Consider the following 11,187-nt stretch of genomic DNA (forward strand, 5'->3'; position numbering starts at 1 on the left):
AAAGATAAAAAAAAATACCTTATATATATGGTGTAATTTTTTACTGAGGGTGCGGGTGAACACCCTCGGCGGGCCCTAGATCCGCCCCGGACTCTAGTTAGTTTAATCTCAAAAGCTTATGTTTTTTTAGGGTGATGTGAAGACGTACATTTCGAACAAATTCGTCCTTATGCTCCTAGTAATTTGATCTCAATAAACATTTGGCTTTTGAGTTATCATTTTAACCCGTTTAGTCCGAAGCGGAGATGGTCTTATATATATGTTGGTTTATGTGAAGGTAGTAGATTGTAATAACTTTGGTTTTACATACATGGAAGTATTAGATTACAGTAATATATATTAATTGAAGGCTTGGACCCGCTGGGCCATGGATTTGTTTTTGCCCTTTTCCGGAAAATTATTTGACTTTATTTGAAAATCAACGTTTGACCGTGAAAATTCTAAAAACCTTGTTTTTACTTTTTTCACTTTCAGTCAAAAACTATAATCAAACACAACTTTATCTTCAACTTCAACTTAAAAATTCTAAATAAAGTGAAAAATATTTGGTTTCCATGGCCAACGCCTACTTTGATTATAGTAATCTTTAGTTACACAAGAAGTATGCACTTGGACAAAATCCTAACTAATGGTTCCTATTGTCTAGTGCTTACAAAATGATTATTTATGCCTAGGGAGATCAATTTTAGTAATTCTCTATTGAGGTGTCAAATTTTTTATTTCCATTTAGCAATTTAATTATTGTGATGAGACAAAAGTATAAATCCATAATATTACTTTCTTGCCTAGTCCCAGAAAAAAAAAATCATGAGGATTTGTCCTGATTCCTTGTCACAACAATGGAACAAATTATTACGACGTCCAAAAGAATTACTATTTATCTCTATTACTTTCACTTTCATTTGAACGAAAACGAGAAAAGAAGATAAACATTGTGTATCCAATTTCAGAATCATGACATCTATGCCCCCTGCCCCACACCCCACCCCCACCAAAAACAAATCGATGAGAATTAATAATAATAATAATAATAATAAAAAACTTGATCTAAGATTTTGTAAAAAATTTATGAAAAGTAGTCAAAGACTTCTTAAACTAATGATTACTTCTTAAACTAATCATTTATGTTCAAGTTTCTGTAGAGGTTTAAAATGTAAGCTTTTCACAGAGGGAGTTCAGTGAATTAAAAAAATAGTCAAAGGTTAAACAATACTCGTACCACATATTTGAATCAAGTAACCTAATCAATAAGCAACAGTTAAATAAAATTAATCAACAATAATTAATCAACAATTATTTTATTTCTGTCTGGATGTTCTAATTTATTGTAAATATATAAATTGAATGGACAAGTCCAACCATAGCTTATTCGACATAACCCCAATCCCAAACCCACCCCCACCCAAAAAAAAAAAAAAAGAAAAAAAAAAGGATACAAACAAACAAAGAAAAGGCAAGATGATCACAATAGTAAGTACATTAAATGGGCTTACTATGGAGGACTACTGTCTCAATAGTAAGCCCAGGCCCAAATGATAAAAGGACACCCAAGTCCAGCCCTTCACCAGTAGTTTTCAGCCCATCTCTAGTGGACTTCTTTCTAATCTCATCCAATATGAATAAAACACATGCACTCGACATATTCCCGAAGTCACGAAGGATATTCCTCGTGGCCTGTAACTTTTCGGGCTCAAGGCCCAATTTGTTTTCGACCTGATCCACAATTGCATTCCCTCCTGGGTGAAGAATCCAAAAAAGTGAGTTCCAATCTGATATTCCCAAAGGCTCCAATGCCTTAGTTAAGCAACTCTCAACATTTTTAGCAATGGTTGGAGGTACACCTTTTGTACAATGAAATGTAAGGCCCATTTCGCGAAGGTGTAACGCGAGGTGACAATCCCCGTTGGGGACGAAAGTTTGGGCCGCCGACACAATCTCAAAAACGGGCTTCTCCAAATCAGGCTTTGGGTCCGATCCAACTATTATAGCAGCCGCCCCATCTCCAAACAATGCTTGGGCCACAAGATTATCAACATGAGATTCACTAGGCCCACGAAACCCTATCGCGGAGCTCTCAGCACACACGACTAGGATCCGGGCCCCCTTGTTATTCTCCGCCAGGTCCTTGGCTAATCGGAGCATGGTGCCACCAGCAAAACAACCTTGTTGGTACATCATCAGGCGTTGAACGGATGGGCCTAGGCCCAATAGCTTAATGAGCTGGTAATCGGCCCCGGGCATGTCCACACCACTTCTAGTGCAAAAGACTAAATGGGTTATTGTGGACTTGTGTTGGGCCCATTCTTCTATGGCCTTGAGTGCAGCCTCTTTACCAAGCTTGGGAATTTCGGACACCAATATATCTTGCCTAATATCTAACGATGGTTCACTATAAGAGCACAAATTAGGATTTTTCTTCAATATTTCCTCTGTCAAAAGCATGTGCCTTTTCTTTATCATTGTTCTGCTGCCTGTATATCACATGGAGTATAAAGATATTTATTCATATGTGCTCTTGACAGGGGGAAATTATCATTTTTTTGGGTGAAAAGATTAAAGAAAAAAGGAAAAAGAAAGACGCAACAATTTTTCTTTTAAGAAAACTAGCACGTTAGAAAATTATCAGCCAACATGAAGAGAGTTTATTAGAGTAATAAAATCTTTCAGTGTTGCGCTAATTCAGATTAGTTAGCCAAACAGGTACCGAACACCCGATGCAAAACCAAAAAACACAAAGTCTCAAATCAAATTAAAGGGATAACACATTATTATTAATTAGAGTTTGATCTGTTACTCGGGAGGCTGAGTCAGAGCAAATATTCACTGCTATTTGAAACCTTACGTGACGTATATATGAGTCGGCCATGCATATCATGTATAGACAAACATGTTATGTTGTGTACATCGATAGTATAAACAACAATGTATTCCGTCGTTGTGTTTAACTACTTGTAACATGTTTTTAAATTGATTTAAATTTTTTACATGCATCGTTACCATATGTTTTGTTTACTCCACAAGGTTAAGATCATTTATAACAAGAAGTAATTGTACTATAATATTCTTATTTGGTAACTTCGAATAATTATGCAGTAAATGGCCTATTTTAACCTGTTAGAGCACGTAGATATATTGTGTAAAGTTATTTACAATGTCAGTAACAATGTCAGTATATATATAAGTTAAATCCCGATTCTTTCCGATTATCAATATAAATCTACACTTAGTATACACCATATAATATCGAAAACTCGTGAACAAAAGAAAGAAGAAAATAACAACATATAATGCAAAGCATGATCAAACTAAGGAGAATAACTCACAAATACGTCGAAATTTTTCTCTGAGATCCACCAAATGATCACTATTTGTAACCCTAAAATAATAATCAGGATATGAACTTTGATCAATCCAATGTGAAGGAGTAGCTGTTCCAATTGCCAAAACTAGTGCTGGACCCTCTGATTTTTGAGATTTGAATGCTTGTTTACCATTTTCCATCTTCATTATTTTTTCCAGATTTAACATGAGTTAATGAAGATGGAAAGAGGCCAAAAAATCAAAGGCAGCTTTTAGTAGTGATAATGCAGTGCAATGACAATGCTTGATTCTTTAACCTTCATATATAGAAGATAAACAATGCAACTACTTAGGGAAGTGACGTAACACTCCCTCCAATGAACACAGATTTAATAAAGGGACCTACTTCGATTTTGTATATATTTTTGTGAAGTACTCGTATAGCTATATTACGTATGCCAACATAATGGGAGTTGATAAGAACAAGAAGTTACCTATGGGGTAGGGGTAGGCATGGTATGGTAGATATTCATTATCATATCGAAATCAAAAATTTTTATACCGCAGTTTTGGTATTATGGTATTTGTTACGGCATTCGGTATGCATATTTAAAAAGTTTGGTATTCGGTACGATACTCAGTATTCACAATGAAAATACCGAAATACCAAATATCATACCGAAGTATATAATTACATATATCTTAATATTATAATACTAACAAATATATAAACTAGTATTATTCGAAAATTAATTGTTTAAACGTTTGAACTTTGACTACTCTAACCTGATTTAAATGTCTTTTTCGTATAATTGATTTACGACGGGGATTGCTTGTACTTCCTTTTGAATATTTTTACATGTGTAAGGTGTTTAGCACATAATAATTGAGATGTTTCTTAAGTAACAGAAGTTATAATTCTTCACGATATGAGTATATGTAAGTTGAAGTCGGACAAACTATGGTACCGATTTACCGTACTATAAAATACTGAAACAGAACTTTAAAATACCGAACCATACTGGATTAAATTGGTACGGTAATGGTATAGTATTTTTAGAAATCAAAAACAGAAATTACCGTATCGAAGTATCAAATACCGTACCACGCTCACCCCTACTATGGGGTGTGTTTGGTATGAACGGAAATTTTTCGATGGAAAATAATGTTTCCTAGATTATCATTATCTATAAATACTTTTGGAATAATTTTTTCTACTTATCTTCAAATGATGTTTGGCAAAAAAAATTTGGATTAGATTTTGAAAATTTGTCTTCAAAAATTCTCTAAGTTACCAGTTTTTGGAATTCTTGGGACTACCACTCACAAAACATCAAAATTTTTCCAAGTAATATGCACGTCCAAACACAACTTTAAATTCCAAAAATCACAACTCCAAAAATTCAATTTTTCAAGTTTCAACTTCAAAATCAAAAATTCAAATCCAAGTAAAATGCATGTCCTTTTGTCGTCTATGAGTTTGTTTACTACATTTATCTTTAAGAGACATATAGAAGAAGAGAAGCCTAAGGTTTTCTTATAAGTGTGTGCTATGAGTGAATTTAGTTCGAGCCATACGGGTTTGGCTTAAAACGGATAATATATGGTATTATATTATATCGTATTGAGGGTATTTTGGGGGTGAGTGGTTGACTTAGGCTAACGACAATTATAGATAATTATTCATAAATAGCGGAATATAATTTAAAAAATAAGACATGTTACTTATCTGATCAATTTACTTTTGGTATTATGAATAATACTTTTAATTGAAAAATCTCGATCAACGTCAAGTATATTATTAAAGGTTTGCGATTTCGCAAATGTAGACAGAAATAATACAGATGAGAGAGTTGGAGACACGTTGGAGTTTAAAATTAATTCAAAGAAAGTTTATGATAATATGGTCTAAACTCTAAGTGACCGAACTATATATAAAAATTATTATTTAAGATTTTATGTAGTTAACAAAAAAAGTTAAATATGCTAAGACACTTATAACAGATGTTAAAAATATGTCAAAAAATATCTTATAGAAACATTATATTATCTTGCTTCAGATTTCAGATTTATCATAATTCCTGGAATGTTCCTCTTATATAGAGTATACTTTTTTAATTGATCAAAATCTCCGTCCAACTACCCTCATAAAACTAAAGAACATGAGAAATGTCGTTTTTCCAGTAACCTATCTAATGAAAAAGAAAGATATATTTAATAATTTCACTAAACGTTACTTCTTTCGGTTTTTTTTTTTTTTTTTTATAGAACAAACCATAATGTAGATTTATCTCCAACTACCAAGTTTCTTTATTTGGCTTGTTTGTTTCAATAACGTCTGAGGGTCATTTAATAATTAATGAACAACAAATTACAAATGGTGATGTAAACAAAGTTATACAACAGTTGAATAACATTATGGTAGGGGTAAATAATTTGTTTCTTCATTAAATCTTAACCACGTGAAGGAAAAATCTTTTTGAAACCAGAGTTTATATAATGCATTGTTCAATAGTATAAAGTAATAGCTGAATCATTATAACATAAGATTCTTTGTTCTTAGAGGCGAAACTTAAATTTTGAGTTTATAGGTGTCACGCTCCGAACCATGGTCTGGGCGTAACAGGGCACTCGGTGCCTGTCTGCATGTGACCGAGCGAATCAACTGGCTGGCTGGATCAATATGTGGTATACTGATATCTAAGTATGATAAACACATGCTAATCCAGTGAGAATAACTGACTGAAATATATCTGTGCGGAAGAAATACTAAAAGTCTACAATGCTGAATAAGTAGTAGCCAAAAGGGCTAACTCAATAATCCAACAAAATACTAAAATACCTGACTGACTGTAATCTATGAAACCTCTACTAAATAAGGAAATACTGACTGACTACCGGGACAAGGCCCCCGGCATACCTTAATACTGGAATATTGTCTGCTAACTGACTGAATATAAAGATAAGGTAGGGCCTCAGAGAACTGAGGCTCACCACTGACTAGCTGAATCTAAAAGCCTCCTAGTGAGCTGCGTCTGCACCTTGTATATCGGTATTGCATCATGAGATGCAGGCCCCGAACAAATAGGATGTCAGTACACTGGAATTGTACTGGTATGTAAAACAACTGAATGAAATAATAAGCTGAACTAAAATTAAACTGAACTGAAATGCTGATAACTGGACTGAAACAGTGAAGTAAAGATATGGATACTCCCTATCCTGAATAATGAATAACCTGTTTACTAGCTGTGACCTTAGGTCCAATAATAATAATATGCATTCAAAATCTGTGGCACGATGCCTAAGTATACATATACATAATCTGTGACCTTAGGTCCATATCTGTGGGCCTGATGCCCTAATACAAGTATTCAATAACAAGCACTGAGACTGAGATCTAATTGATAACATGATACTGATTACTGATTATGAAGATAAAACTGGTAACTGTTCATAATAATGCTAAGTATTCATACTGAGACTCATGAGATACAATTCACAAATCTATATTCAAATTAATCACCATGAACGAATTCTGAAACTATAAGCTTAGAAGATAACAGTTCAACAACTATTCAAGAAACTAGGGCTAAACTGTATTTTGAGTCAATTTACTGATAAGTATGAAGAATGAGGTGTAGGGAGAATCATGAACATTCCCTAACGTAGATAGTTAGCCTCACATACCTTATTTGCTTCACAATCCTCAATCCAAAAGTCTGAATTTTGAGCAGAACCCAAAAGCCTGTGTTTTAAACCTTATCTGTGGGTTTTCATGAAAACCCTAGGTTAAGAACAACGAATTCTATCTTAGATTATCTAAATACATGATAGAATTTGATTGGAATGGGTAGAACTTGCTTACCTTAGCGTTCTTGGGTTGGAGAGGAGAGAAGTAAGTCGTTCTGGGGTTTTTGGTACTTGTAAAAATAAAATTAGAACTGAAACCAGGTATTTATAGTTTGTGGTGTGGGCTGAGAAATACTGACCAGAATACGGTCCGTAAACCTGGACCGTAATTAAGCATGTTCAACAGGACAGAAACACTGTAGCACCTCCTTCCCAAATACGACCATCAAATACGGGCTGTATTTAACTATAAAATTTCCTGAGCCAATTTCCAGAATGCACAGTGGTTTAGATGCCAAATTACGATTTGAAATACGGGTCGTTTATTGAAATACGGTCCGTATTCTGGGGTGTAAATCCCCATCTGACAACTGAAGAGAAATTTCAATTCCCACATTCTTTATCTGGTTTTTTAAGTCTAGAATCATGATCAAAGCTTAAGTTAAAAGTCTGAGGTGTTACAATAGGTTATTGGATATAGAAATTATTTATACATATTAAATAAATTTTTAAACACAATTATACAGTTTGAACCAAAATGAGTATCCTAATTCTGTCGGACACATAAATAAAATTGTAGCTCTACCCATGCCCCAAGTAATTAACATGCATGTTACAACTGGTTTTCTAGATTGATAATGAAAATTTCATTACACTATCTGTATTACTGTATATATGAAAATAGTGACAAAGGTCGATATTTCGAACACAAGTGTCACAGGTTTGAATTCCTGTGGCCTCATGGCTAGTTAATCTCATTTTCTATCTATGGTTAATTATGTGACATAATATATAAAAGATTAATAAGTTAATTGAGAAAGGGAAAAATCAACCTCCACATATGTAATATTAATGAATCAAAATCTGAGTTATGAATTCTGGAAAAACAAGAAACATACATAAACTAGTATTGCCAAGTATTGTACATTCTTGTATAAATAAAAGGGAAAACATCACTAATTGCCCGCTCAACTCAAATTAATTACCCGTCTATGCTCCCTCCCAGACTATTTTCGCTTCTGCCCAACCCAGCTCAGCCTAGCCCAAACTAATTACCTGACGTGCCCCCCTCGTCCAAACCCCTTCCTCCATGATATCATTGCAGTATATTTATATATCATGATGATATCATGGAGAACTAAGAGAAGGACTGAAGCAGTTCTCCATGTCTTAGTATATTTATATACCACGATGGTACCATGGTCCTGAGGAGTGTCTCATTGAAGGACTGAAGCAATCCTCCACCATCACAGTATATGTATATAAGACGATGGTATCACCGAGGCTTTTTTTGAGAAAATTGTGTCATTTTTTAATAAATGAACATGATAGTTTCTTGAATAGTTGTTGAACTGTTATCTTTTAAGCTTATAGTTTCAGAATTCGTTCATGGTGATTAATTTGAATATAGACTTGTGAATTGTATCTCATGAGTCTCAGTATGAATACTTAGCATTATTATGAACAGTTACCAGTTTTATCTTCATAATCAGTAATCAGTATCATGTTATCAATTAGATCTCAGTCTCAGTGCTTGTTATTGAATACCTGTTGTTGACACCCAATTTTGTCCCGCCTCTCCTCCGAAATACCTATTTATACTTCTGGTATTTTGAGAAATTAAAAAAAAAAAATGCATTTAAGTTTTACTATAATTATTAGTCTCTTATTAACACCCACGTCGTATTATTCTACTGCAGTTATTATTATCATTATCATTATTATTATTATTATGATTATTATTATTATTCTTAAAATTATCATTTATTACTAATTGTCATTAATTATTATTATTCTTGTTATTTCCATTATCATTATTATTATTATTATTGATTACTAATCATTGTTATCAGCGTTATCTTTGTTATTAATTATTAATCATCATTATCATCGTTATGATTAATTATTATCATTATTTTATCAATAATTGTTATTTATTATTATTATTATCATCATTATTATTTCTTATTCTTATTATCATTATTGTTTTATTATTACCACTATTATTGTTATTATTAATTATTATCATCTTTATTATTATTAATAATTATTATCATTATTCTTATTGTTATTTTTTGTTATTAATTATCAATATTTGTTATCTACTATTATTATTATATCTATTATTATTTTTTATCACCATTATCATCAGCATTATCATTATTACCATTATCATTATTGTTATCATTATTAGCAGTATTACTACCGCTATTTATTTGCTGCTATTATTTAGTATTATTGAAACTTGCATTTCTCAACGTTCTACCAACTTCCGCATACACATCGCATTTATTTCGCACATTTAAATGATAGCGTTTGTTATTAAATATTATTGCACGGTCATTGCAACATCATATAATTTTATTATCCGGATCTTTTATAATTACATATTTCCGTATTAGGTGATGTTCTGGCACCCTTAATACATCGTTAATTAAAATGGGTCTCTTATTTCAAATTTAGAAGACAAACTATTTCTTGCACTCGGTCCGTATTTTGATTTATCGGACCCCGAATCAAAGTCCAATTAGCTCCTAAATATTTTGGGCTAGCCCATATTTTTTATCTCAATTTTTAGACCAGTCCATGTTTTTAATTCCCTGGCCCATTCTCTTAATACCCGGTCCAAAAATCAACCCAGTCCATAAATGAACCGGGTCCAACCCGCATCAGCTTCAACATAAGGGAAACCTAGGGTTTCCCTTCATTCTTTTTTACTCCCTCCGCCGCTTCCTCCTTCTCCCTTTCCCGCCTCCCTCGCCGCCGCTCCCACTTCCCCCCTTTTTCTTCCTTCTTCTCCGCTCCCCACTCACCCTTGTCCCCCACTCTTCTCTCTCTCCCGCTCCTTCCCTTTTTCAAGCACAAAAACAAAAAAAGCAAGCAGGCAAAAACCTATAAAGAGGAACCATCGGGGGACTTTTTCTTTGGTTTTTCATAGCCGGAAATTAGATAGACGAAGTTTCAAACATCGAACCCCCAAAACTAAGAAGTTTTCAGCCATAGAATTTCTATCGAGTCCATCTTTTTTTTTGGATCTTAATTTCTCTGTTTCCGTTTTCGTTCTGTTTGAGTGAGTCGAAACCTTAGAAACGAAGGTTCGACTTCATTATAGACGAAAATCGCACTCAAAAGGGATCCTGGTATCTTGAGAATTCGAGCGTAGATCGGAGATTCAAAATCCCAATTCGCTGCATCCGAAGCAGGTGATTCTTCTTTCCCTTTCTTGTCTTCATTTTATTTTTCGATTTAGTGGTTCGGTGCTAGTTCAAATATTGCTTTTTATTGGATTTGCGTACATAGTCTGAATATCCGCGCATGTGTTAGAATGGTTGGTTTCCTGTTTTGTTAAGTTTATTAGGCACCATTTGTGTTAATTAGTCCCCTGTTTGGTTCAGTTTATTTTCTGGCAGTTACTTTCTTGTTTGGGTTTAGTTTCATACGCTTTATGATTGGTTGCATTTGTTGTTCAGTGGACTTAAGAGATTTAGTCTGTTTAGCATAACCTGGTCCATTTTAAGTAGGTCTTTGGGCATTATATGAATATGATTCGTCTAGTTTAAATGCGTGTCCTGTGTCAACATGCTATTATGGTAAGAGTAGTTAGTCGATTATTACGTAATAAGGCCTAGGCATGATCGAATTCAGTTGGTTAGGCATAATAGTGTAATCAACCTGCCTTTAGCTTGTTGCTTATTTGAGTAAAATGGACTAAAGGACATAAGACATAAACCTGTTATTGAGGAGTGCTGAAATTTGAAACTATAATGCTTTATAATCTTGAACCTGTTGAGATATAATTTGGGATGTTGGCCATAACACACTATCACATTTTTCTTCCTTAATCTAATCAGGCATAGTGACCTAATTTGTCTAATCAACTATGTTTATGGGATTAGCTTTTAACTTGCTTACCTTGGGAGGGTATTTATATGTAGTTTGACTGAGTTGCTATATTATGGGATGGCAACTTGTATTAAGCACTGTAAATCTGTTTGAAATTGTATTTGTTAGTTGAATTTATACTTTACAAGGCTT

At 33.5% G+C, this 11,187-nt stretch overlaps 1 protein-coding gene across 1 annotated transcript; it reads right to left on the reverse strand.

The window, feature by feature from the left end:
• Positions 1-1,154: 1,154 nt before the first annotated feature.
• On the reverse strand, positions 1,155-3,578 carry LOC132602631 (chalcone synthase B). The gene is made up of 2 exons (XM_060315438.1): positions 3,324-3,578; positions 1,155-2,471 (listed from the first exon to the last, which is right to left on the reverse strand). The coding sequence occupies exons 1-2, from the start codon at positions 3,526-3,528 to the stop codon at positions 1,480-1,482; spliced, it is 1,197 nt and encodes a 398-aa protein (XP_060171421.1). The 5' UTR covers positions 3,529-3,578; the 3' UTR covers positions 1,155-1,479.
• Positions 3,579-11,187: the final 7,609 nt, after the last annotated feature.

The sequence above is a fragment of the Lycium barbarum genome, chromosome 7 (genome assembly GCF_019175385.1).
Source record: "Lycium barbarum isolate Lr01 chromosome 7, ASM1917538v2, whole genome shotgun sequence".
Taxonomy (NCBI): domain Eukaryota; kingdom Viridiplantae; phylum Streptophyta; class Magnoliopsida; order Solanales; family Solanaceae; genus Lycium; species Lycium barbarum.